This window comes from Ursus americanus, chromosome 31 (assembly GCF_024610735.1).
Source record: "Ursus americanus isolate L20-20 chromosome 31, mUrsAme1.1.p, whole genome shotgun sequence".
Lineage (NCBI taxonomy): Eukaryota > Metazoa > Chordata > Mammalia > Carnivora > Ursidae > Ursus > Ursus americanus.
In genome coordinates, this window is record NC_142157.1 from 30,377,141 (window position 1) to 30,402,682 (window position 25,542).

Sequence of the window (25,542 nt, forward strand, 5' to 3'; positions counted from 1 at the left end):
CACAGCATCTTTTTATTTTACCTGATTCTGGATCAGAAACAAGGTTGAGAATCTTTCCAGGTTCTGAGTCGATATTGAAACAAATATTCTTTTTGTTTTGGGGCAGGTAGATGATGAAGTGTGGGTCATTTTCAACTGGAAAATACACAGAGAAAATGAAATCAAACAAACTCACAGAAAGGAACGTGACATAGAGCAGTACTTGATTCCCGAACGTCTTTAACTTCACAAGAACAAGCATTTACGGCGTTTCTACTAGATGCTAGGTTCTGTTCTAGGTGTTGGGGACCCAGGGGTCCAGACCCATTGTCCCTTCCCCATGGAGCTTCCGTCAAAGTTTAAAGTTATTTTACAAATATAGTTTATACTTATTCTGAAACTTTCACGTATGATCTAAGCTAGAGATAAAACAATGAATAAGAAAGACACAAAGAATAAGAAAAGCACACATATGTATACACTATGTATACATATATATTACGTATGTATATATGCATACACTGAGTGTTGTATAGATAGATAAAAAGATATGTATTTTTAAGTAGCTATGCACAATACGTAAAAATAAAGGAGACATAATATTATTTGTTGGCATACAGATGGATATTAATCAAGTCCAGGAGCAATGAAGCATCAAGCTACTCTCAACAAAGGACTCCTTTGCTACTGGACAACCTTATTCTGACTGATCCTTCTTGTTTGTTTGTTTAATCATTCAACAAATAGTTGGTGAGAAAAAAACAACAACTATCCAAAGCACCGAATTGGGCAATGTTTGGTGTAGCTATAAGTAAGACATGGTCTTATAAGACCTTCAAGAAGTCACAATTTAATGAAGGAGTGACCAAGATTCTCCCCTTGACCAAACTCCACTTAGGCTCCTCCAACCTTTTCAACTCGGCCTCAACTTTTGGACTTGCATGTTTGTCTCTGCACTGTCCAAGTTTAGCAAGAATCCTAGGAGGTTGGTTTAGCTAGAATCCCCACCCTCCATATTGAGCACCCTTGATATCTAACGGGCTTCCTCATCCCCCACCGCCCTCCAGGCGACGTCTGATCGTCTGGCTGCCTTCAGCAAGAATCTTGTTCGGTCCGTTTCGCCAGAATCCCCCTTACCCCTTACTCCAGAATCCCCCTTACCCCTTACTCCAGAATCCCCCTTACCCCTTACTCCAGAATCCCCCTTACCCCTTACTCCAGAATCCCCCTTACCCCTTACTCCAGAATCCCCCTTACCCCTGATGCTTCCTCTGAGGGACTTTGCACCCAGTGTGCCATGCTGTATTTGGAGCTGAGTCCAATCTTCTCCACCCAACTGCAAGACCCCATTGTGGGGGTCCCCATACCCATCGTGATGGCCCCCCTTGAGTAAGGTCTTCCTGACCGTGTGTGCTCTAACGAATATTATGAATAATTTTTTTTCCTTCACAGTTTTTCTCTCATAGAGACAGACACAACCACTGAGGGAAGAGAGAATAAAATAAGTGACACAAAAATGGCACAAACGCAACGCTTGAGGGTAAAGATGAAGGGTGACCAGCCCCGCCTGGCCAGTTGAGAAAGGCCTGTGAAGGAGTTCACACAAAGTGTTGAAGCTAAAAGAGGGAAATGACACAGGAGAGACGGAGATTTTATTCTGAGTGCACAGCTTGGGGGTATAAAAGTTGGTGATTTGTTTGCAAAGTACCTCAATGTAACTAGGAGATGGGTTCTTGAAGAATGTAGAAAAAGACCGAAAATGGGGGTAATGGAGACAGTTGGAGCACGACGCCAAAGAATGGAGCTTAAAGTTGGGGATCTATTTGAAGTTTTTGAGAATAAATGTGACATGATTTGATTTTGGGGAAATTACTTGTCATGGTGTAAGTTAAGTATTGGACAGTGGATGTGGGAAGATCACTCAGCAGCTAACGCAGCAGTAACGGAGGCAAGAGACGTTACATTGAATGGGAAACGGGACGGGCGCTCGAGGGAAGATTCCAGAGACCTGTGGTAGAATCCACAATATCTGGTAACTGAGCACAGAGAACAATTCAGATCAGCCAGGCTTCCAGCCTGAGTCATTAGAGGCCCCAGAGGGAGGAAGGTCTGAGCTGTAGGAACCACAGTGGTTGTGTTTTCTAGAATAAAACCGAAAGAGCAAGCTTCCATTCATTGAGAGGCTATTGTTTCCTAGATCTTATCGCCAAGTCCCTTGCAAACATTAACTCAACTAATTCTCATCCTATCCTCGCAGAGAACAGGTCACCTGCCCGAGGTCACATTACAGAGTTAGTGCGTGGCAGAGCTATGACCAAAGCCAAGCTGTCCAATGACAAGCCCATTCTCCCACCCACTCTGATACACTCGTTCACGTCAAGTGTGTGTTTTGGGACATGAAATGGAAGATAAACAGATCCAGAACAGGAGTACGATCTGGTACTTCTTTGCACCCCTCGCTACCAAACTCTCACAATGAGGTCAATAAATACTTGGTTAATTGATTTTGTGTTGAGCTGGGCACTAGAGGGCATCGTTAAAACACAGAACAAAGGTTCTCATCTCCTTTTCAATTAAAAAAAAAAAATCATTTTGTTATGATAGCCTCTTCCCTTACACAAATACGGTGTTTTGAAATACTTTTTGAAGGACATGGCTTTTATTAAAGATAATGAGTGATTTTGCCATTTTAATTAATCAAAATCCCACTCATCAGACCTGCTGGTAGGTAACCACGTATCAGTGAATTGATACCATTCTAGACAGCAGAAATGAGACGCCATGTTTAGTTTAGTCTGTGCAGGCTTACATTTAGATCAGGCTGAAGGTAGATTGGGGCCTCCCATGACTAACTTCATAGATTCCTGAGGACCCGGGGTTTATGAGCTTCTACGAGGAACTGACGTTATAACTACCCCACAATGTGTCACCACCCCATTTTACAGGTGAGCTCATGGAGACCTAGAGAGGTTCTAGAGTCCGGCCCACTGTCACGGGGGCAGAGTTTGACCCCGGAACTGTCGGACTCTCAGGACTGCATCATACAGCAGACTATATGAACTCGGAGGAAGCACCGCATTCTTACTGGAAAGATCGAAAACGAGGTTAGCTTTATCTCTACATGTTTCTATAGAAGCTTCGGTTTGCAAAGCAATAGTGTGAGGGGCTCATGGCGCCTTGTCTCTTGCTCTGAGAACCACTTGGTGTGGTAAAGATGGCAGTTTCGCCAGCGCTGTAACCTGACACATGGATGCCCTCCCCACGTGTGCAGTGTTGCAAAATTACCACTGGTGACCGGAAGCTAGTGCAGAGCCCTTCAGGAAGCTTCATCCTCAGATGTGCCAGGTGGGACAGTGGAGGGGCCTCTGGATAAAGCATTGCCATGGATGGAAGAGCGAAGAAGCAAATCACTTTTGGCTCACAAAGAATAATTTTAGAGACAAGCCATAGGGGTGAGTTGCGTTCACTCTAAAAATTGATTCGAAGTCCTCACTACGTTTTCTCTGTTACAGTATGGTGTTCGGCGAGAGTGGTGGGTGTACAGCCTTGAGAAATCAGTTCTGACAGTCAGAAATGTTCTTGCTAGAAGATTCTGCGTTGCAGGCAGTCTAGAAAAGCTGCATACTTCTAGGAACATCAAGAGCTACTCTGCTATTGAAATTTCAAACAACCCAAGCTGGTGCTCTGGACCTTCCAATAGGGTCATGGATGTGCTCTCTCTCAGAACATTGAAATGTAGTCTTTTCTAAGAAAAAAGGAAGGAAAAGAAAGTGTGCCCAGGCTTTCTACACAGGGCTAGCTAATTGCTGGGCAGCCATAACCTCGGTGGGGGAAAGGTGGCAAATATCAGATTAGGAAAGGGAGAGAAACAACAGGAAACCACATTAAAGTTATTTTTGATTGTAAAATATATAGCGTCTCATCTTTAATACTAACTTTTATTTATTGGCTATTATGTGCTAGCCCTTTCAAATGGTTTCACAGAGTCAACAATCTGGCTGCCTAAGTGTAATTATGCCTATTTTCAACATTTAGGAACATTAAGTAACTTACTTAAGTTCACACACAATCTCCGAAGAGAATGTTCTTTTCACTGATACCCCATTGGCCCACCTTGCCTGAGAAAAACATCTCTTCCATTCCCAAGGGTTCACCTCATACAGTTGGAAATAGAGTGCTATGGACAGGATTGTACCCCCAAGATTCATACGTTGGAGCCCTAACCGCCAACATGATGATATTTGGAGGTGGGGCCCCCATCATGAGATTCGTGCCCTGTGAAGAAGAGACACAGGAGAGCTTACCCTTCCTCTCTTCGGGGCACACACAAAGAGGTCGTGTGAACACACGAGAAGATGCTGGCCGTGTGCAAGCCAAGAAAATGAAATTTACCCAGCTGGCACCTTGATCTTGGACGTCCCTGCCTCTAGAACTGGGAGAAACAAAAGTCTGTTGTTTGGGCCAGCTAAGCTAGGTTACCTGGTTATGGCAGCCCAAGCTGGTTAATACGCAGAACTCTCTTCTCTCACTGGAGGTCAGCGATGCCTATAGAAGTCACCTGGTTTACCAGGACTTTTTAAATGTATCTAAACGCTCCACAAGATTGTGATCCGATTGGACGCCAGGACGTGAAAGCGGTGGTAAAGGTCTCTTACCTCTCATCACATGTGGGGGAGGAGTTGCCTCGAGCACTTGAGCTCCCAGCACAGGCATTGGGATCATTGGTGTCGGGGAAGGGTTGACCCAAGATGGGACAGAACCGGGAGCAACCTTGCTGCCATAATACAGGGCCCCTGTGTAGAAAAACCCGTAGCCATTAGTTTCCAAGCTTACTTTTCCATAGAGATTTCTTACAACGTCAAGAATCTGTGTTATGCAGACCGTAGAGGTTCTTGGTGAAGGTTTGCTCCCATTACTTTTATTCCAGAATTGTCTCTCTTCCAGCTCCCCCTGTCTTTATGCTGTGTAGGCCTACTAGAGGGATCTCTGCAGAGACTGGGACCGGGGCTGTGGGATCTGCCCCACAGAAGCTTCAGAAGGGCCGCACGTCTTCAGCGTAGGCCGGGGAGAGGATGTCCAGGCCAGCCCCTGGAGAAGCCGTGGATTACAGTCAGCCTCTGCCTGGATCCTTTCCTATTTCCTCACCAAACAACAATTTGCACAATTCAGTTTCTCAGCCGACGAGTTTCTCCTACTGGTTACAACAAGTTCATTTTGCTTTTTGATATACAGACAGGCAGCCTTCTGTCTTCAAGAAAACAAATGACAGTTCACCTAGGCGTTTTATCTAGGCAATATAAAATCACTTCTAAATGCAGTTTATCTAGGGCGAGTTTCTTCCGAGATAAATTCAGCTGTGGAGCCCCAGGCTGGGATGTCACAAGTAAGAGCTCCTTGAACCCTGGGCCCCTGCAGTAAAGCTGGCATCTCACTTGGACAAAATTAAAAATGTGGAAAGCGTTCCCTCCAGGGTATGCAGGCCCTTCTTAAGACTGTTTCAATAGGACTAGTTCCTGAGAAAGGGAGGGCAGGAAGGTTTAGATAAGCCAACGTCTTCTAAACTTGGCACGTGTGCCCCTGAGCGCACCTTAGGACTTTCCACAGGACGCAGAAATCGTGGGTTGGTTTTGTGGCAATTTTGAGGTTCTCAGCTTCCACGTGTACTTCTCCTAAGAAAACCCCCTTGTCCTAGTTTAGAAGTGGAAGACATGCTCTCTCACCAAAAACCTCCCGGGAAGGTTAGGGTAGTGCTGAAAACTGGAATGGCTCCAACCCATTGCAAGGGACACAAATCCGTTTGCAAGTCAGACAGTTCCCAGTTCTTTGCTTTAAACAGAGTTGAAGTAGGACCCGAGCTGTCATGCCTTAGATCATGAAAAATAATTTTTGCTTACTAGATCCTATGTGAGTTTGGCATATACCTTTGAAGAAGTTTTATGTGAGTGACAGTTGCTATGACCAAATTCATTCCATTCCTGTCTACTTACCTATGTCAACAAGATTTATCAGGGCTTAGGCCTATAAAATTTTTTTTAAAAGATTGATTTTTAAGTAATCTCTGCACCCAACTTGGGGCTCAAACTCACAACCCTGAGATCAAGAGTTGCACACTCCACAGGCTGAGCCAGCCAGGCGCCCCTAAAATTTTTTTAAAGTAGAAATGACACTGAATCTGATCCCTTTTAATCTATTAATAAATAACATATACCCATAGATACTCGAAAAAAGAGTCACTTTTTTTTTCTCATTAAGAGATGATTTTCAATAAAATTTTACTTAGGGATATTGAGTTTATAATCCATGCATATTATTTTGACCAGATATCTACTTGTAGTAGTTTTAATAGAAGTCAATCTAGAAAAAAATTTTGAACATCAGAATCTAATGGTCACAAGAAACAGAAAAACATTTAAATTTGTAAACATTTTTCTTGCAGAGAAACAGGATGCTCAGTGAAAGGCTTTCCTGCATGACGGTGTGTTACATTGAGACATCATTCTGCCAGGAATGAAATACCAGCTCAACTAGAAAAAAGAACAATATAAAATTTCCAATAATTAAAATAGAATTTGTTCATGTACTTTTTTAATGGATGATGGAGAGTACCACGTTAAGTATTCCCTGTCATTGGATACACTTAAAACAGTGATGTAACAGGTTTATTTTAAATGTTCAGTGTTGGGACACCTGGGTGGCTCAGTCAGTTAGGTGTCTGCCTTCCACTCAGGTCATGATCCTGGGGTCCTGGGATCGAGCCCCGATTCAGGCTCCCTGCTCAGCGGGGAGCCTGCTTCTCTCTCTGCCTGCTGCTCCCCATGCCTGTGCTCACTCTCTCTCTCTGACAAATAAATAAAAAATATTTTTGAAAAGTTCAATGTTTAAAATATACCCCAAATTAAATTCATTGCAACTATTTAAGCATAGTGAAAAATGGCTAAATGTTGATTTAAACAATGGGTGCAGGGTTGCATAGGTCTTCAAAATTACTTTGGGAGTTAAGTAAGCAAAAGTTCTAAGACCACAGCAATAAACCATCCCAAAGTAAATTGACAGGAAGAGCTCGGGCACATGGGGACCCAGGGCTGGGAGCAAGAGGTGGGTTGCGGGGGAGAAGAGCAGAGGTTGGAGGACCCTGGTGCAGGCTAAGAAAGCTGACCTGTCCTATTTCTCCACCAGGCAGAAGCACTGACCTGAGCAGCAGGAATGATCCGGCGGGGGAGAGTCTGCCAGCATGCGCTCATCCCCGGCCTCGTTCTCAATCACCATCGCCGTGAGCGGGGTCACTATGTGATGTTCCAGAGACATCTGCAGGATTGTTTTTGTAATTTTCCTTTTGGCAGCAGCTGTCGGAGCCAGGCTTCTGTATTTGGGAAACAGAGGCATTCTAGAACATTACTGCACGGAAGTCCCACATCCTACCACTTCTGGGCTCAGCCAGGACCCTGGGGACCACAGATAAAAGAGGGCTAACTGGCCCCACGAAGCCAGGATTTTATTGAGCCATGCAGTCCTAAGGATTTTTTTTTTTTAAGAGACTTTCTTTTTCAGAACAGATTCAGGTTCACAATAAAATTGAGGAGAAAGTACAGAGATTTCCCATATACTCCCTGTGCCCACACACCACAGCCTCGATCAATACCCCCCACCAGAGTGCTGTATTTGTTACAACCTATGAATCTACGCTGACATTTCATCACCGAAGTCCACAGTTTACATTCGGGTTCGTTCTTGGTGGTGCACATGCTATGGGCTTTGACAAACGTGTGATCGCACGTATTCACAATTGTGCTATCGTACCGGACACTTTCACTGTCCTAAAAAAAACCCTGTAATCCACCTGGTCATCCTGACCCCCAACCATTGGCAACCACTGATCTGCTTGCTGGGCTTGTTTCTGAAAAATCGATCTCTAACTTTGGCAACGCACTCCGTATCTGTAATTTTGCTGCGAATGCACCCAGGATGCTTCCGTAAAGGGGCAGGCATAGTTTCTGCTCACTTCCAAGCCACAGCTAACGCCCCATGTCTGTGTTACAATCTTCCTGACATCACAGATTTTCTCTGTGAGTACAATCATTCAGCTGTGTTTCATTTCTTCCTGCCCTAGTTCAGAAGACTGCTCCGTCTTCCTGGGAATCTGATGTGACGGGTGGAATGGGGCTCGGGAACGGTGATTTTCTGCTTCGGCACCTGCTATGTGACCCTGCTGCACGTGGTCCACGAACTGTGCATTACTCAGAAGTGTAGTTGTTACACTGTACAGGGTAAGTGGAGGTCGGCTGAGAAGCCAGAGTTGAAAGAGAGAGCCATTATGAAACCTGTCCTTAGATGATACTAGAATCGCAAATTTCTCTTTGGACAGTAAACTTTTCAGAAGTAAATGCAGATGTGCTTCTGATACTCCCAGCAACACGGATGAGTCTCCCAGACATCATGTTGAAGGAAAGAAACAAGAAACGTCCAAGACAGGTTACATCATTATAAGAAGTTCAGTCACAGAAAACTAATGGATGGTGACAGTGATTTCTCCTGCAGGGGTGGGGCAGGGGCGGGGGATGTTCTGTGGGAAGGAGAACAAGGGACCCTTCAGAGAGGACAGAAGTGTCCTCTCTTTACATTACATGGGTGACACATCTAAGAATTCATTAAAATGTACACTTAAAATTCATGCACTTCGCCCACTTTTTGTATGTTATGCCTCAATAAAAAAGAAAAAAGAGTGAATTCAGCTGTACTTAAAGTGCTTGGAACCAATGGAAATTGACAATCCAAATCCCAAATTAATTTGCTGCCTTTCTTGGTTCCAAATCCTGTTTGCGTATTACTTCAAATATTCGAGGCAAACCTCTTACTTTTGCAAATCCCTGTTATGTGTACTCTTTTCTTCTTACCGCTCAGCAAGAAGTTGGTTGATTGTCAGATAGGCCCATAACTTCTTGGTGAAATCAGGATCTGCATGCTTGTCTTTTGATAGAAAATCCTCCAAGTCCTCCATTTCGGCCAGAGTTTCCAAGACTAACTCCGTGTTAGCCTGGATGATGGAAGATTCAGTTGAAAGACATCGGGAGAGCAGAACTATAGTTAATCAATCCACATTTTTCCTATCTACTGTGAGTGAATCAGGGCGCTGTGTAACTTCAAGGGAAACGCAAAATAATTCAAAAGAATGCAAAAAAGGAAATAAGTGCATACATCCAAGGTTTGGGATTGGCTTTGGGATGACAAGGGAAGGATTGACAGAATGGTTTGGGGACCAAGGCATAGATATTCTCACGCCTTCCCTTTCACTTTATTGCTTTTATTCCGCATGCAACGTTCTCAGAATGCAAGATATTAACCTGTTAATTTACAAGATGCGTAGTATCGAGGGACCAGTTAATATTTTTAGAAATAAGGAGATAAGTAAAAGTACCGAAGTGGCAGTGATGATGCTCTGTAATTGCTCCAATTTCTCAGGGGTATATTTTCCTGCCACCACGATCTCTGAACCTCCAAAGTAGTTGTGGAAGCTGTTTTGAGTGACATCCGATACTGAGAAGTGGGGATAGTTGAACTGAACATTCCGGAGCAATGGAGTAGAGACCTGGTTGTAGAATTTCTACAATTCATAAAAAAAACAGAGAAATCATTATTTTCATACTACTTCATCGGTCTAAAGCACTTTTTTAAGAGGGGGGAGGGGCAGAGGAGAGGGAAAGAGAGAGCATATTATGCTGGCCCCACGCCCAGCACGGACCCTGACTGAGGGCTCTATCTCACAACCCTGAGGTCATGACCTGAGCTGAAATCAAGAGTCGGACACTTAACCAACTGAGCCACCCAGGTGCATGTAAAGCACTTTTTGCTGAGATTCCCCAAATGCTTGGCTGGTATCTCTTAATTTATTCTCACAGGATCTCTGTGGAAAGCTATGGGACAAGGAAAATTCTCACAATTATCAGAAGAACTGAGATATGGAGAAATTAAAAAATTGTTAAGAATAGTACCCTGGACTTGAGAGCCCAGCATGTTTTTTTCCATTTATGACCAGCAAAAAAAGCTCATAAATACTCATAGTAAGAAAAGTCAGCAGGGTTGATATTCCCAAATTATCCCTTACCCCTTTCCTGTCCCCAACTTTAAATATGGTGCCTGGCATTGACCCATGGTACCTGGAATTGACAGAGGGTGGGGTAAAGTATGTTCTTCTTCTCCTACGTCTTTTTCTTGTCCGTTGAGTCAAACTAAAAAGTAATTTCTCTCCTTTAACCTCAAAGCTCACAAGCTATTGTTTGCTCTTACAGGCTATCATGTTGCATTATAAAAAGTTGGTACCGAGATGCCAACGCACTTTAAAAGGGAAACAATGGCCATGATGGTAAGGAGCACCAGTTGTTTAGCAGGACTGGAGAGCCCAGAAGCTTTGATGATGCCTGGAGGACTTGCTCAGGGAGTAGGGAGGGCGTGCCCATCCCCCTCCTGCTTCCCATCTCACTGTCAGTGCAGAGCAGATACACACGCGGGGTGGGGTGAGAAAGGAATCGAACACTTTCTGATTATCACGGCTGAACGTAGCTGAAGTGATGACAACTGTGACTTAAATTTGGCTAGTTGAATGACTATGAGTGCAGGAGGAAGAAAGAACAGAAAAAAAGTGTTACTTTGAGCTGGGAGGATGTGTCCTGGTTTCCATAAATCCTTTGAGCAATTCCACGGTTTTCATTGGATAGTCTCTTCAAAAAATCGTAATCAACGTCAAATCCTATCCCCAAGCTGAACAAGGCGATATTGTCTCGTATGTTCTGCTTCACGTTTTTCTGAATTTTTGACAATTTTAGTTCACCTAAAGTTGATGACGACAGAGAGGAAGAGAAGGAGAGCCAATGTTATAGGAATATCCATGGAGGGCTGTTTAGCAAAATTTGTCAAAATAAAAATGCACTTACCCTTTGACCCAGAGACTCAGCTTCTGGGGGTTATTCTTACAGCTGCACTCACACGTATGGGAATGACATATAGGCAATCGTCCATAGCAACATTATTGGGAGTAGCGACAGATTGAAAACAATTGCACACCAGTAAGGGGGTTGGTTAAATGATGCTACATCCAACCTGTGAGCTTCTCTGCAACTATGCAGTTATTAAAAAGAGCAGGGTAACTCTCTATGTATTTATACTGGGTGATCTCAAAGATACATTTTTAAGGGGGGATAAACAATGTAAAAATCGGTGTATGTGGGATGTATTTGCATATAGGCAAGCATATGTGTGTGTGTGTGTGTGTGTGTATTCACATATCAATATGTATATATGCATATGAAATATACACACACACACGGAATATCTCTGGAAAGATACACAAGAAATTGCTAACCAAAGATTGCCTCCGGGGACAGGAACTGGATGGTTAAGGGACGAAATTAGAAACAGACTTAGTTTTTTGCTATGTTTCCTTTTCTTCCTTATGATTTTATTCTCAAATTGAGTTTTTAATTTTTATTATTTGTTATTATTATTATTTTTAAAGGTTTTATTTATTTTTAAGTACTCTCTACACCCAATGTGGGGCTCAATCCCACAACCCCAAGACCAAGTCACACACTCTACCGACTAAGCTGGCCAGCTTAATTTTTATTTTTTTAAAGATTTTATTTTATTTTTTAAAAATAATCTCTGCACCCAGTGTGGGGCTCGAACTCACAGCCCTGAGATCAAGAGTCACATGGTTCATTGAGTGAGCCAGCCAAGTGCCCCTCAAATTGAATTTTAGAAGTAATCTGATCTGAGAGGGAAGAAACACTGAGTCAACCACAAATACTACGTAACAACTCCCATTCTAGTCTCGCTACTAATAAAACGGTTGCTTTTCGTCTAAAACTCTAGTGGCCACTGTCGTGATTGGCCCACCGGTCTTCCTTCCATCAAGCTGTGTCGGGCACGGGTCCTTGTCTACGTGGCAGGCTGCAACCCAATCTAGCATGCACTCTAGTATTTGCAGTAGAAAGACACAGATGAAGCAGGTAAAAATGAGAGCCCATGATAGAAGCCAGGAGGTGCTGGGCCATTTCATGGTGAAGAACGCATAACGTACAGGATATATCAGAAAGAAGTCCTTTCTCCAGTTGCCGTGAGTGACTGGGGGAATATGGAGAAGGATGGAATAGGATGGAGAAGGATGGAGACCCCAGAGGTTTCTGGAGACTGGGGACGGACACGTTCATCCCACACACTCCCGTACGCCACCTCACGTACCTTAAGTTGAGGGAATAAATACAACAGCATACTATCACAATTCATACGCAAGCTTCCCTACATAGTGGAGGCGAAACGGGAGCTTTCAAGAGCATCACCAAAAAATGTCTGGGACTGGATTTCAGAGGGGTGAGTGCTCCAGGCCCAAAAGAAGCCTCCTTTTAGAAAGCATGGGGCTACAACGGTTTAGAAACTCAGGCAAGTGCCATCAGATTTCCCATTTTCAGCAAAGCACGTTTCCAAGAACCAAGAGTAAAATATTTGTCACTAGAAGATTGAAGTGCTACTTGCCTACTGTTGGGTCGCCGTCAGAAACCAAAATGATCAGAGAGACTGATTCAGGGTCCAGCATTCCCAAATTATTGGCTTCATTCAAAATAAAGATGGCGCGCAGGAGGGCTTCGTTGATATTTGTGCCTGTTAAAGTAACACGATGTGCTGTTCTGTTATGTACGCTCTCTTTGCACAAAAACCGTCCCATCCTGGGTTCAGATTCGTCTGCCTGGTGATTACTCATGCATCGTTTATTTAGTACCCAAATCCTTCGAATGTTTTCCAAGTGACACAAATTTCCCCCAGGCTGGTCAAGATACCCCAGTGGAGTAATATTCACTTTGTAATAAACTATTCCCCTAAACAGGAATTCATCGTTTCAAAGCACCCATCTGTCATTTTGTTAAACACCAAATTGAAGGTCCCTAAATCAGCCTTGCTGACATGCTGGAACACTGGTCTGGGGACAGTTGCATTTTTGTATAAGAATAACAAGAAGGCTAGTGTCACTTGCTGACACCCTTTTCTGAGACAGATTGGAACGGTTACAAACTTGTGTGGGATGGGTTACACCTTGTACTTCCACAAGAAATTAGTATTCATCATAGAATAATACATGCATTATTTAAGGAAGGCATTGCCAGCCAGGCAAAGACCACCATGGTAGGGAATGATACTTCCTAAGTGAATGAAGATTTGAACCCTATGAGCATTTCTCACTGGACTCTAGGATAAAGTTGCTCACCTCCACTGGGCTGGATTTTCTCAATATATTTCTTGGCATCCACAATCTGTGTTTTAGTAGCTGAAACTAAGTCATTTCTCCAGGTTCGAACATTGTGGTTGAAGTCAACCACAGAGAATTGGTCTTCAGCTCTTAGGTCATCCAGTATGGTCCTCATTGCCTCCACCGTCTGTTTCAAAAAAGGATGAAGAAGGGTCTCATGACATAAGCTCTAAGCCCAAGAAGAAAGGAGGAAGATCAAGAATTCATCCTGTCTTCTTACAAGTACCAACTCAAGCTGCCCTTCTTCCAGAAGACCTCCGAACCCACCTCAGTCAACACTGACTTGTCTCTCACTTATCCTGAACATGTATAGTCTGCATTTTGATACTCAAACTTCTACTGTTTTATTTTGTTTACACGACCACTTTGACTAGTCTCGCTTTTGGTTAAGAATCACAAACTTCAGGTGCCCATTTAGTAGTGCCTGGAATGTATTTCTCAAGTCCAGCTACTCACCCTCTCTCTTAAATGACTACTTCTCATCGCCTCTCTCTTCAAACTACCAACACCTCCCTCTTCCTGTCTCAGCTCACGACCTGGATTCCAACTTCACTGGGGACTAAAGCGTTCAGAAGAAAACATGCCCAGTCTCGCACCCTCCTGTCTGGCGATCTAGGAGAACTAGCAGGATTTCTACTGAATGCACATCCCATCCCTTGGTGGACTAGCTCTCATTCTCTCTCATCTACTGAAGGACGTGGCTCTAGCCACTGGCCCTTGCATCTCCTACATTCAGAATTTCCTTCCCCTATTGGTGCATTTCCATAAACATAAAAACATGTTGTTATTTCTCATCCCTTTAAAAACCTCAGTCGTGGGGCACCTGGGTGGCGAAGCGTCTGCTTCGGCTCAGGTCATGATCCCAGGGTCCTGGGATCAAGCCCCACGTCGGGCTCTCTGCTCAGTGTGGAGCTCGCTTCTCCCTCTCCCTCTGCTACTCCCCCTGCTTGTGCTCTCTCTCGCTCACTCTCTCTGACAAATAAATAAAAATAAAAATTTAAAAAGAAAGAAAGAAAGAAAGAATGAGATAAAAGCCTCATTCGTACTTACTCCCATTTCTCAGTCTCCCTCTGCAATAGAATTGCTTGAAAGATTGGCCTAAACCTACTAGCTGCAAATCTTCTCTTCCTACTCTCTCTCAAACCCACTCCATTCAGGTTTTCGCCATCAGGACTCCTTAAAATTGCCCTTTTCAAGGTCTCGATGACTTTCATGTTGTCAAATCCAATGGACTATTCTCACTTCTCATCGGACTCAACCTACGAGCAACATCTGAACCAACTGGTCACACCTGCCGCCTTAATACAACTTCCTCATTATCTTCCAGAATCTCAGACTCTCTTGGGTTTTCTCTTCCTCTCCACTGGTTGCCTTTTCTCACTCTTCTTTTTTTTGCTTGTTCTTCCTCTTCTCCCTGAATTCTCGCTCAATATCCTAGGGTTCACTCATGGTTTTCTTCTCTAGCTACACTTGCTCCTTGGTGTTCTCAGCCAGTCTCGTTGTAATGAGACTCACCTTCCACATTCTGGTGAGTCCTAATCGTACATCTCAATATCTCACTTTTGAACACCAGACTTGCATAGCCAATGGCCTCACTGACCTCCATTTAATAACATCTCAAACTTCACATGTCCAAAACCGAGCCCCTGATATCCCCACGAAGTCTCATTCTGCCCGTCTTTTCCAGCTCATTGATGGCAACCTGCATCCCTCCTTCCAGTTGCTCAGGGTAAGAGCTCGGAGCATCTTGGGGTCTTATTTTCTTCTCATAGCTCACAGCTTTAGGAAATTCTGTTTATTCTACCTTCCAAATAGATTCCAGAATCCTGTCACTTCTTGCACACATCCACAGTTACCACTCTGGTCCATGCCACCATCATCTCTTGCCTGGATTGTTGCAATAGCCATTTTTCTGGCCTCCCTGTTTCTACCCTCACCCACATGCCAGTCTGTTCTCAACCCAGTGGCCACAGATAGGCTTTAAAGCATGTCAGATCATGTCATTCCTTCCCCCAAGCCGCCCGGCAGCTCTCCATTTCTTTCTGAGTTAGAGCCAAGTTTCTCATAGTGACCTAAGGGGCTTCACTCAATTTGCCCGATCCCTTCCTCCTCCCCTCCCTGCTGGCTCCTCTCTGCTCCTTGAACACTCCTGGCACACATCTGACTCAGAGCTGTTGCCCGGGCTGTCCCTGCCACCTATAGGGGTCTGTCCCCAGAGAGTTGCGTGCCTCCCCCCGACACCTTCTAATGGTTTCCTCAAGCTCTTCTCAATAGAAGCACCTATTTACATGGCAAACCTGTTTAAAATCTTAAATTGGCAATTGGCATTCCTAATTCCTAATACGCTCCTCTAAAGCAAACCAACAAAAAACCCCAAAAAAGCTTTCTTGTAACACCACCACTGAAGATAACTTTATTTATTTTTATTTTTTAAAGATTTTATCTATTTATCTGAGAGAGAGAGAGAGCAGGGAGAGGAGCAGAGCGAGAGGGACAAGCAGACTCTGCACTGAGCATGGAGCCAGATGCGGGGCATGATCTCACGACCCTGAGATCAGGACCTGAGCAGAAACCAAGAGTTGGATGCTTAACTGACCGAGCTACCCAGGTGCCCTGAAGATACTTTTAAATGACTTATTATGCTTATTGCTTATTCTCTGTCCCCCTTTTCTCACAGAACATAAGCTCCATCAGCTCCACGTGGGCAAGGATGGGGTTTTTTTATGCTTTTGGTCAATTTTTTTTTAACTGATGAACTATGTGCCTGACACACAGTAGGTGCTTAACAAATATTCATTACATGCACAAATGAAGGAAAGAAAGAGTGAATACACGGTTGTATTAGAGCCAAGATTCTCAAGTGAGGGCACCTTTACCCCCAGGGGACATCTGGCAGTGTCTGAAGACATTTTTGATTGTCATGACTAAGGGGGTATATGCTAGTGGCAGCCAGTAGGTCAAGGCCAGGAATGCCGCTAAACACCCTACCACATACAGAACAGCCCCTACAACAAAGAATCATCTAGTCCAAAATGTCAGGAGTGCCACTGTTGGGAAACCTGGTGTTGGAGCATAATGCCTTGTCCTTCTTTTGGATTCCAGAACATTGATGAACACTTGGGTGGTCAGAAATGATTGCTCAATGAATGAATGGATGGATGGATGGTTGATTGGTTAGTTAATTGTTCAGATTGGTTGGATGGGTGGGTTGATGGATAAAACAAGAAATTTCCTGGTTTGTTCTGCAGAATGGCATCTACACCCTTTAACGTTGGATTAGCCTCTATTGAACTCCAACCTGGAAGACATGAGATGGGATGGCCACCCTCAAGGAGCTGTGGTGTAATTAGAAGAGATTCCAAAGAGATTCCAAACAAAGAAATGTTTGTTGTTCATAAGCCACCAGACCTGTGGTGCTTGGTCAGAGCAGCCCGAGCTGACCGAGCTGAGGCCTGGGAGGGAAGATGCATTGAACGTCTGCCATGTTGGGAGCACAGCAAAGAAGGCAGGGAGCCCCGAGCACCCCTACCAACAAGGCGGTACTTACTTGTTTCATTTTTATTCCCCACATTGAGCCGCTAACATCAATGACAAACAGGATGTTTTTGGGAATTGGGTCCAGGTTTTCAGGAGCGAAAAAGTGGACAAAATATCCATTAAATACCTGGAAAACAGAGCACACTGTTTAGCACGTAGGAAGATGGGGCCCTGGGGACTGAGAGAGAAGAGGCAAGCCACGGGGCAGAGGAGGCTTGGTGTCCATCTGTGCCTCTCCCTCCTCCTTCCTGCTCTCCCCCATTCCTCTCCTGGGAAGGTCCAAGCCTTCTGGGTAGTTTCACTCCCCAGGGCATATCACTTACCCCACCCCCACCCCATTCCATCCAGTCTTCATGGAGAGCCTGCCTTCTGGGCACCCTACTAGCCAACAGCCAATCAGGCAGAGTCTGTGCCCTCACAGGGCTCACAGGCCAACCCAGGATCCAGACAAGTAAAGAGACAATTGTAGCAGAGCACTTTGTGCTATGCTCAGGAAAATAAAGGACTCTGAGAACTCCCAGTGGACGTGTATCTGACTCGGATGGGGGAGTCTTTCCCACAGAAATGGAATCCACACTGGACTTAAGCATGAGTTTGGAGTTGGTCTGCCAGCGTGGGACTTGTCAGGCTTGGGGGGGTCAGGTAGGAGTGGGGAGGAGAATTTCAGACAAGGGTGAGAAAATATGGCACACTAGGAGCTCCGTAAGTGGCTCAGCACCACAAGAGCTATAGAGATCAAGAATTCAAGGAGTTAGAGTAGAGAGTCAGCAGGACAGATCAGGAAGGACCTTTATCAGCACTCTAGAGAGTTTGGATTGTTCTCGAAGTTACTAGAAGGCCGCTCCAGCTGGATTCTGGATCGCCATCTTTGTCTTCTGCTCTAGGCTCCAATGCCTGGCTCCCCTAGTTCTCTTTCCACTGTCCTTTGGTCATGTCTACCAGGACAGTACAGTGCCTAGCTGGTGAATGCGTAGCTGTGGACACTTCTCTACCTCCCCATCCTGGAGAGAAGCACAGACTTTTGGAAACCCTCTAAGGGCTCTTACCTCAGCACAAGGGAAATACAGACATACACCTAAGACATGACAAAGGGGGAAAGGAAACTGAAGGAATCTCACGATGAACATTGGCCCTGGAAATCGCCACTAGTCCAGATCTTTCTCTTGGTTGTTCCGTCCATCCAGCCCCATAACCTCTCTGCTTTCTTCGATAGTTTAATTGCAAAGGGCCTTTGAAGGTTATCCCAAACTCCCATTTTGTGAGTTTCTACTGTACTTTATATTAGGGATAGAAGTACCCTTCTGGGACAAGGACATGAAACGCAATGCTGCTCCATTTTGTTTTCTTGACATGAGAAGATAATGCTTAGTAACACTTAGGGAAATACGATTTTAGTCCCTTCTCTGCAACTGGACACTTGCCTCGGCAGCTAGGAGCCACCCAGAAGCCAGGGAGTTTGTCCTACAAGAGACCTTTGTTTGGCCTCAGCCTGGCGGCCCTCCTCGAGACTGTTTTTACCCACCTCGAGTTCCCCGGCTTTCTCTTCTCTGTTCACGTCATACATCACCACCAGCTCTCCGTCTACCGCAGTCTCAGAGCAGTTGGAGCACTTTCTTTGCTGTGCCACAGAGGGCTTGAAGGACACATGTGCCTGGAAAGAACAGTGACATCAGAGCCCAGTCTCTGCGCCTCTCCCTCCCGAGATGAGGGGCTGACACCTTCCTGTGCACACAGGTGAAGACTTATTGCCCATGGCTTGATGGCCAGCCCTCACCCAGGCAGCATCCGAAGTCCCTTCTCAATGCAAGGGACAGTGGCTGGGCATGTGAGGGGGCATCTGCCAGCCTGTGGGGCTGCTGCCCAGGTTTTAGGACTTCTTAAGGTACTCGAAGAATTCCTCCCTTCCTCCATCAGAGAGATGGCTACCAGTGTGAACAAGAGTTTATGAAAGGTTCTCGGAGGAGTTTGACTCTTCCGCTGCTGGTTATTACTGATCACGAAGCAAAGAGAACGAAGCTGAGCATCTCTTGCTGTGACTAATGAAAATGCACCACATATTATGCGAAAGTTGCATTCTAGCAACGGTCAAGCATATGACTTGAGGGAAATGAGGCCCCAAAATGGACAGTCACTGGTCAAAATGCAAAGAAACAATAGATTTTGCTCAGGGATCTCTGTTCCTTCACAGAGTTCACCACCCGACCACTTTTCTGTTCCCCAGAGCACAGGAGGGCAAAGAACCCAGGGCTAGTGGCCACTTGGACTCTTTGCTACAGGCAATACTTATGCTACCTTCTGCCGTCCTTTAGATATGACTGGAACACCATCAAAATGGCCATCAAATGTGTCAGGAACATGGAGAAATTTTATTCCCTGAGGTTCAACAACCCACACGTCTACCTAGAGAAGGGAAAGAAAATTACTCAAAGCATCAAGGTATCTTTCAAGCCTTTTTTTGAGCAAAAAGTACCATAACTACACCCTCTGCTGTTTTTCTCATCGTCAGGCTTTCCCAGAGGTGACCCAGCATGGTTCCATGATGACTCCTGCACGTTCCTGAACTGCCATGGGATCTGAGTCATCTCACCACGGGGGCTGAAGACCCTTTGGGCAACTCAGCGCTCCCCTTCTCTTGCTTCACGCCTCTGGGTTTCATTCCCCATCTCTATCCTAGCCTATATTTGTTGTTCTTGTTTATAAGAGTGTTCATGTTGTCGAAGGAAACAAAAGAAGGAAAGCCATTGTGAAATGATTCTGCACTTAGTCTATGGATCTGTCAACAAAAGACCAGGGCCTTTTCATTCCTTTTCTGTCTACGTGCTTTGAACAGAGTGAAGCAGGAGGCAATCCCTTTGGGTGATCCTTGGAAAAACCATTGTCATGGCTTCCATTTCCCTCTGTAGACTCTAAGTGCTCTGCTAAGCACTTCACATGTATGAACTCATTTAACTCTTACCGATATTCTTATGATCTGTTTAATTTGTTATTGAGTATTTTATGGATAAAGAAACAGATTCAGAGGGACCCAGCTTGGAAGTGGCTGAGCCAGGCTTCAGACCCAGGGCCCGAGCTCCTAGCACTTTCCACACTGCTTCCTGACTTCCCATGGCTTCTGCTCCATCTTTTTAGTTCACTTTGCCGCACTATTCATTAGCCCCCGGCCACAATGTCCTATCTGTTTATCATGAAATTTCCCATCTTTTGCACACACCCACTTAAATGTGAGGCCATCAGATGGAACCCTATGCACATTGGTTTCTTTACTGCCTCTTCCTCATTTAGGATCATGTATAACAGTGATGAGCTCTCTCCCCTTTGGAAGTCCCTGGCTTTGGAATCATGCCAGATTTTTCTCTGATTTTTACTTTTTTTTAAGTAGGCTCCAAGTCCAGCGTGGAACCCAACACAGGGCTTGAACTCACGATCCTGAGATCCAGTCCCGAGCTGAGATCAAGAGTCAGGTGCTTAGCTTACTGAGCCACCCAGGTGTCCCTCTGATTTTTTTCTTAATCTGCTTTCATAAAGTCATGGACACTTGTCTAAGCAGAGCCAACATTTCCTTTCTTGGTTATTACAAATTCCAGCAAAAGACGTGAGCTTAGTTTGCCTTCAAGATTCCCATTAGCTCCAGGTTCTCTATGTTGGCAAGAGCTAAATTTACACGGAACCGGGTGGATCAGATATCCCAGGACAGCCCGACCCAGCCACTGTGGGTAGTTGATTGAGCAGCTCCTGGAGGAAAGGGAGAAAAGTCAGGGAGTTGCAGAAAACTGGGGCCACTGCTGTCATTCTTCCATTAAGTTCTATTTATAAACAAGTGTAGGGTACTCAGGACAAAGTTGAGTCTCTTCACAAGAGCATAAAAATGGCAGGAGGATCTTTTCTGGAATGTCACAGAAGCTATTAGCAGTCCTGTGCTCAATTTGATGCAGGCATGGCCCCCAAATCTAAGTAGGAAACTATGCTTTGGGGGTGTGTACCTAAGGTCCCACAGCTGGTTCCTTGACAGGTTGGGACTAGTGCATGGTGGCCTTGAGTCACTTGCCATATTTGTTGGCATTTCAGTAAGTAACCAGCTACGGGAGTTGGAATAAAATCTTTTTCTAAGATTTGATACATTCAGAAGGTAGGGGTGGAGGTTAAAAAGAGATGTGTTCTCTGTGATTCCTGTGAGGGAAATGTATTTCCAGTTGGCTGGCCTGTCTGATGGTGATTAGAAAGCTTTTCTGGAATAAACACGAGGAGGTCTAATTTTATAATTTCAACTTAATTTATCTCTGGATAAGATCAAGCCTCTTTAGAAATGAATATATTTCATAGACTGTTAGGGCTGGAAAGTACCTTAAGAATCATCTGGTCCAACCTTCTTTCACAGATGAGACACTGAAGGCCAGGAAATGGATTCACCCTGAGCCCACAGCTATGACTGCTAACTCTGGACCGGAACTTGGGAAACTTGCCACTTTGTCTAATACTCTTGCTAATAAATTAAGACTCTATCAGTCTTACTTTAAAAACAAGGAATTCCTAAGAGCATGGGAAATTTAAGGATGAACAAAAATTTCAGAAATATAAGAAAGATTTATGTGCTACGTGGTATGTGTTAAGAATCATTATCTTCATGGACTCAAACTCAAATTCTTAGATGAAGAGCATAGAACATAGTCTCAAATCTTAATTGTTGCTTAGCTTTGTTTCCTTAGGCAAGTTATTTATATGTCTCTCTAAATCAGGGCTAATGAGCTCTACTTTATAACTTGTGCAGAGGAGTCAATGACATAAAATACAAGTATCTTATCCAAAATATCATAGAAGTATTCTCATATCACTAACTCGGTTGCTGTTAATATTATTAACAACCTCGGCCCTCGCGTCATTGGAGGCAAGATGCCAATCGCATCTATTCACCATGCGATTCATAGACTTGAGCGAGAGAAGGGCGCATTCATCATCGCTCCTAGAAAAGTAGCCAGGGTCACGTGTTGAGTTGTGCAGAGCCTCCAGCCAGGGCTGCAAAGGGTGCTGACATCCAGCCCCTAGCCCACTGGCCAAGTCATGTGTCCTGACATGGGGCTGCATTAGCCAGCATGAAGGGCATCTTTTCCTAGCTTTCACAAAGGCCCCAGATGTGCCGGCAGGGGCCCTGCAAATAACTCAGTGACAGATACCCTGAGAGCAAGCCGATGCCACACGGTGGTCATGAGAAGAAGGAGGGTTCCATCGGTCAGATATACACCTTTTCAAACTGGAATAAAAATGTCACCATGATCAATTTATCCCCTGGATTCTTCTGCCTAGAGGCCTCCCCTTCCTAGCTGTCAACTGGAGAGGCAGATTGGATCATATACTCTCCTGGGCTACTTCTGGCCCTGCTCTGCTCGGACACAAAATGTTCACGGGATGTCACAAAGATTCAAGCCCCCCCCCCCCAAAGACTGTCTCAGTTCTTAGGGCAACAAGTGAAGATGATAGTAAAGGTGAGTTTGTATCAGTGGGACCATGGGGTGGGAGAGGAAGACAGCTAGCATTCACCGAGTTCCTATTATTTGCCACCTGTTTCCATAAATTATATGGGAAATATGTTCTAGCACCCATTCCACAGATAGAAAAAATGGACACTCAGGAGAATGCGTCCATGTCAGAAGGTTAGTGTAATGGTTGAATGGCTCTCTCCCCCGATACCCATACCCCCAAAGACATGTCTACAGGAAATCTCTGGAAACTGTGAATGATACCTCACTTAGAAAAAGCATCTTCATAGATGAAGTGAAGGTAAGGATCTTGAGATGAGATCATCCAGCACTACTCTGTGGACCCTAAATCCAATGACGTTTTCTTATAAGAAGAAGGCAGAGGGTGATTTGAGGCACATGGAGGAGAACATGGTGTGACCACCAGGCCGAGATTGGAGTGTTACAGCTATGAGACCACGGGTCAAGGAGTGCCAGTGGCTACCGGTCACCAGGAGAAGCAAAGAACAGATTCTCCCCCAAACCTTCAGGAGAAAGGCCCTGCTAACACCTGGATTTCAGACTTTGGGCCTCCAAAACTGTGAGAAAATGAATTTCCTTTGTTTTAAGCCACCCGGTCTGTAATCCCTCATGGCAGCAAGCCTAGGAAACTAACACAGCTAATATGGAGCTGAGCCGGCATTGAAATCGTAAGGAAGCATCCTGGTGGACTCCAAACCCATCAGCCTTTCAGTCCACCCCACTGTCTTGCTGAGTTGCCAGCATCCAATGCCACAAAGGGTGGTGACCAGCAGAAAATGTAAGTCAGGGCTCGGAACCATCAGTGGACAGGGTCACTGCACGCCCTGCAAACCCCGCCTCACCTCCAAGTGTTTGGCCAGTCGTCCCGGCTGCAGATGGAGCCTGTGTTCGTAGGATCCCAGCTTCCTCCACTTCACTTCCTGGTAATGAAGTTCAAACTGCACCTTTGCTCCAGGGAGGACGTTCACTTCAGTTTTGAAGTTTTCCATATCAAGAGCCCTGCTCCTAAAGGTTTAACACCCCCCGACGGAAGTCAGCACATGCATGACGGAAAGCAAGACCCCACATCTATGCAGAGGGCACCTAGGCTTTTGTGGGCAATCGAGCCTGCTCGGGTGTTTATGAAAATGAACAGGAAGAACAATCGAGATCACTGAAGCTTCTAGGAAGCAATCTAGATCACTCAAGACCGCTAGGCTACTCAGTTGTGGGGCCAGGGCTCAAACCCAAACTGGTAATTCCAGAGACAGCACACATTGCCTCTGCTGCATTGGAGGCTGGTTCTAGAGATTCTTTACATCTCTGAAAGTCTTCAGAAAGAAGAAACCTATGACTGCATCAAGCGGAATATGTATTTCTGGCGTTAAGTCCTTATTGAAACACATACATATCAAGTTTACTGCGATTGTTGCTTGAGGTGTTTAGTTTTAAAGAGGAAATGGCAGAATTATTCAACGAGGCTGATTGGGGCTTTGGGATGGAGTGGGAGCAGCTAGCAGATGAGACCGTGGCCCGCGCCGGCCTGGCCCTTACCTCACCAACCCCGAGGTCTTCCCTTTGGCTCTCGCCTGGGAGTAGAGCGCCCGACCCACAGTCTTCTCCTTAATGGAACTAGTGAATGTCGTGCCGTCTACAGTCCTAAAAAATGACAGGAGGCCCCTGAGTTGTTGAGTTTTTCCAAGCAGTAGTCTCAACAAAACACACTACCAACAACCAACCCAAACAAGAGGATTTAGTGAACGCGGGCCATTATCATTTTGCGCCTAGAAGAAACAAGAAGAGAGACATCTGCCTACTATAGTCAGGAGACCCTTTGAGTGTGATTGAAGAGGTAGGTGCCTACGCTGAAAGCTTCCCCTCGGGTGCTGTTGCTCATGCTTAAGATTGTTCCTCATTTTCAAGTTTTACCCTTCAGATGAAGCGGTGTTCTCTTTGGGTAACCCTTTTGAATTACAATTATGTTGAGGAGAGGTGATCGATAAATCACAACTAATCTGACTTACATTTGTTTAGAAAATGATTCTAATAGCCTGGGGACTCATACTGTCCAGCAAGAGCAGTAGGGAGTGTGGGAAGATGGAGGGAGGCATTGGGGAATCCCTTTGCAGATTTGTGTTTATCCCTCTAACATTTCCCTTAGGGACCTCGGACTTCCGTTTGCAACTCCATTTCTATCCACCTTATTTTAAGTGACTGTCGTCTAATATGTTCCAAGTAATGATTGATCAGAGCCATCGAATTACAGAATTGCAGAAGTAAAATGGACTCAATGGCATTCAAATAAACAGGATCTCTCGCGATGTGGAGAACACTAGACATTCTGCAGCATGAGGGCCAATTTCCTGCCCCAAGTGCCAATGACAGGCTTGGGGAGGCTCACTTGAAGGCCACCTCTTTAGATGAGAAGTCAGAGCCAGGAGACAATGACTTGCTCAAGGTCACACACACAGTTGGTCAGAGACAGAGCTAGAACTAGACCCCACATGTCCAGGTCCACACTATTCCCATCAACTCATACTCAGGTTCAAAGACCAAGAAGTCTTTAAGATAAAAGGAAGTTGTCCCTAATGGGAGAATATTTGGAACCTTGATAAAAAGAAGCAGAAGAAATATTTTGTGCAATAAATATGAAATTGCAGTGATCAAGTTGTCTACCTTCTCTGGTCTTATAAATTCAACCCTGAGTGAAGGGAGACCAAAGACAAGACCAAAATTATAATTCTATCTTTTGTCACCTCAAATCTTCTATGACATGAGATGGAGAAGAAGAAAAGAATAAAGGAAAACAGAAAGAAGCAATATCTAGAATAAATTCTGGTTATGTGACTTCAAAATAAAAATTGATTACAACAGTTCTAAATATAATTTTTCAGACACAGTGTCATGCAATGCCACTACATCAAAGCTCTTCTTTCTACATTTCCTTTTTTAGAACAGACTGCCTTAAATTTTTTTGAAAAGTAAATTTCTAAGCCAAGTCCAAGGATACCAATTCAGTCACCTAATGCCTTTTCCCCACCTACTTTGTTTTGTTTAGAAAATACAGTTAATGTGCTCTGTAGTTTTTAGAAGCCAAAGTACGTGGTATTTGAATGTTTTGTCTATTCACAGTTATCGCTGGTTACCTTGGTGGATGAAAGACCAAAGCAGATGAGAAGTAACTCAATCTAATGTCTTAGGAAAAAAGATAGCCAGACTGTATGCAGAGCCTTGTGCTCGGGGACAGGACACGGCCAGGCAGAG

At 44.7% G+C, this 25,542-nt stretch overlaps 1 protein-coding gene across 1 annotated transcript in view; it reads right to left on the reverse strand.

Annotated features, from left to right (window-relative positions):
• The window catches only part of ITIH2 (inter-alpha-trypsin inhibitor heavy chain 2), a 36,290-nt gene that overhangs the window by 4,733 nt on the left and 6,015 nt on the right, over positions 1 to 25,542 (reverse strand). The window contains exons 5-17 of the mRNA XM_045812927.2: positions 23,833 to 23,937; positions 23,142 to 23,304; positions 19,100 to 19,207; positions 18,330 to 18,458; positions 16,818 to 16,934; positions 13,229 to 13,397; positions 12,502 to 12,627; positions 10,620 to 10,801; positions 9,392 to 9,577; positions 8,871 to 9,010; positions 7,170 to 7,339; positions 4,635 to 4,772; positions 22 to 135 (exon numbers count right to left, since the gene is read on the reverse strand). Coding sequence (XP_045668883.2) covers positions 22 to 135; positions 4,635 to 4,772; positions 7,170 to 7,339; positions 8,871 to 9,010; positions 9,392 to 9,577; positions 10,620 to 10,801; positions 12,502 to 12,627; positions 13,229 to 13,397; positions 16,818 to 16,934; positions 18,330 to 18,458; positions 19,100 to 19,207; positions 23,142 to 23,304; positions 23,833 to 23,937 — 1,847 coding nt within the window. The remainder of the gene's footprint in view (positions 1 to 21; positions 136 to 4,634; positions 4,773 to 7,169; positions 7,340 to 8,870; positions 9,011 to 9,391; positions 9,578 to 10,619; positions 10,802 to 12,501; positions 12,628 to 13,228; positions 13,398 to 16,817; positions 16,935 to 18,329; positions 18,459 to 19,099; positions 19,208 to 23,141; positions 23,305 to 23,832; positions 23,938 to 25,542) is intronic.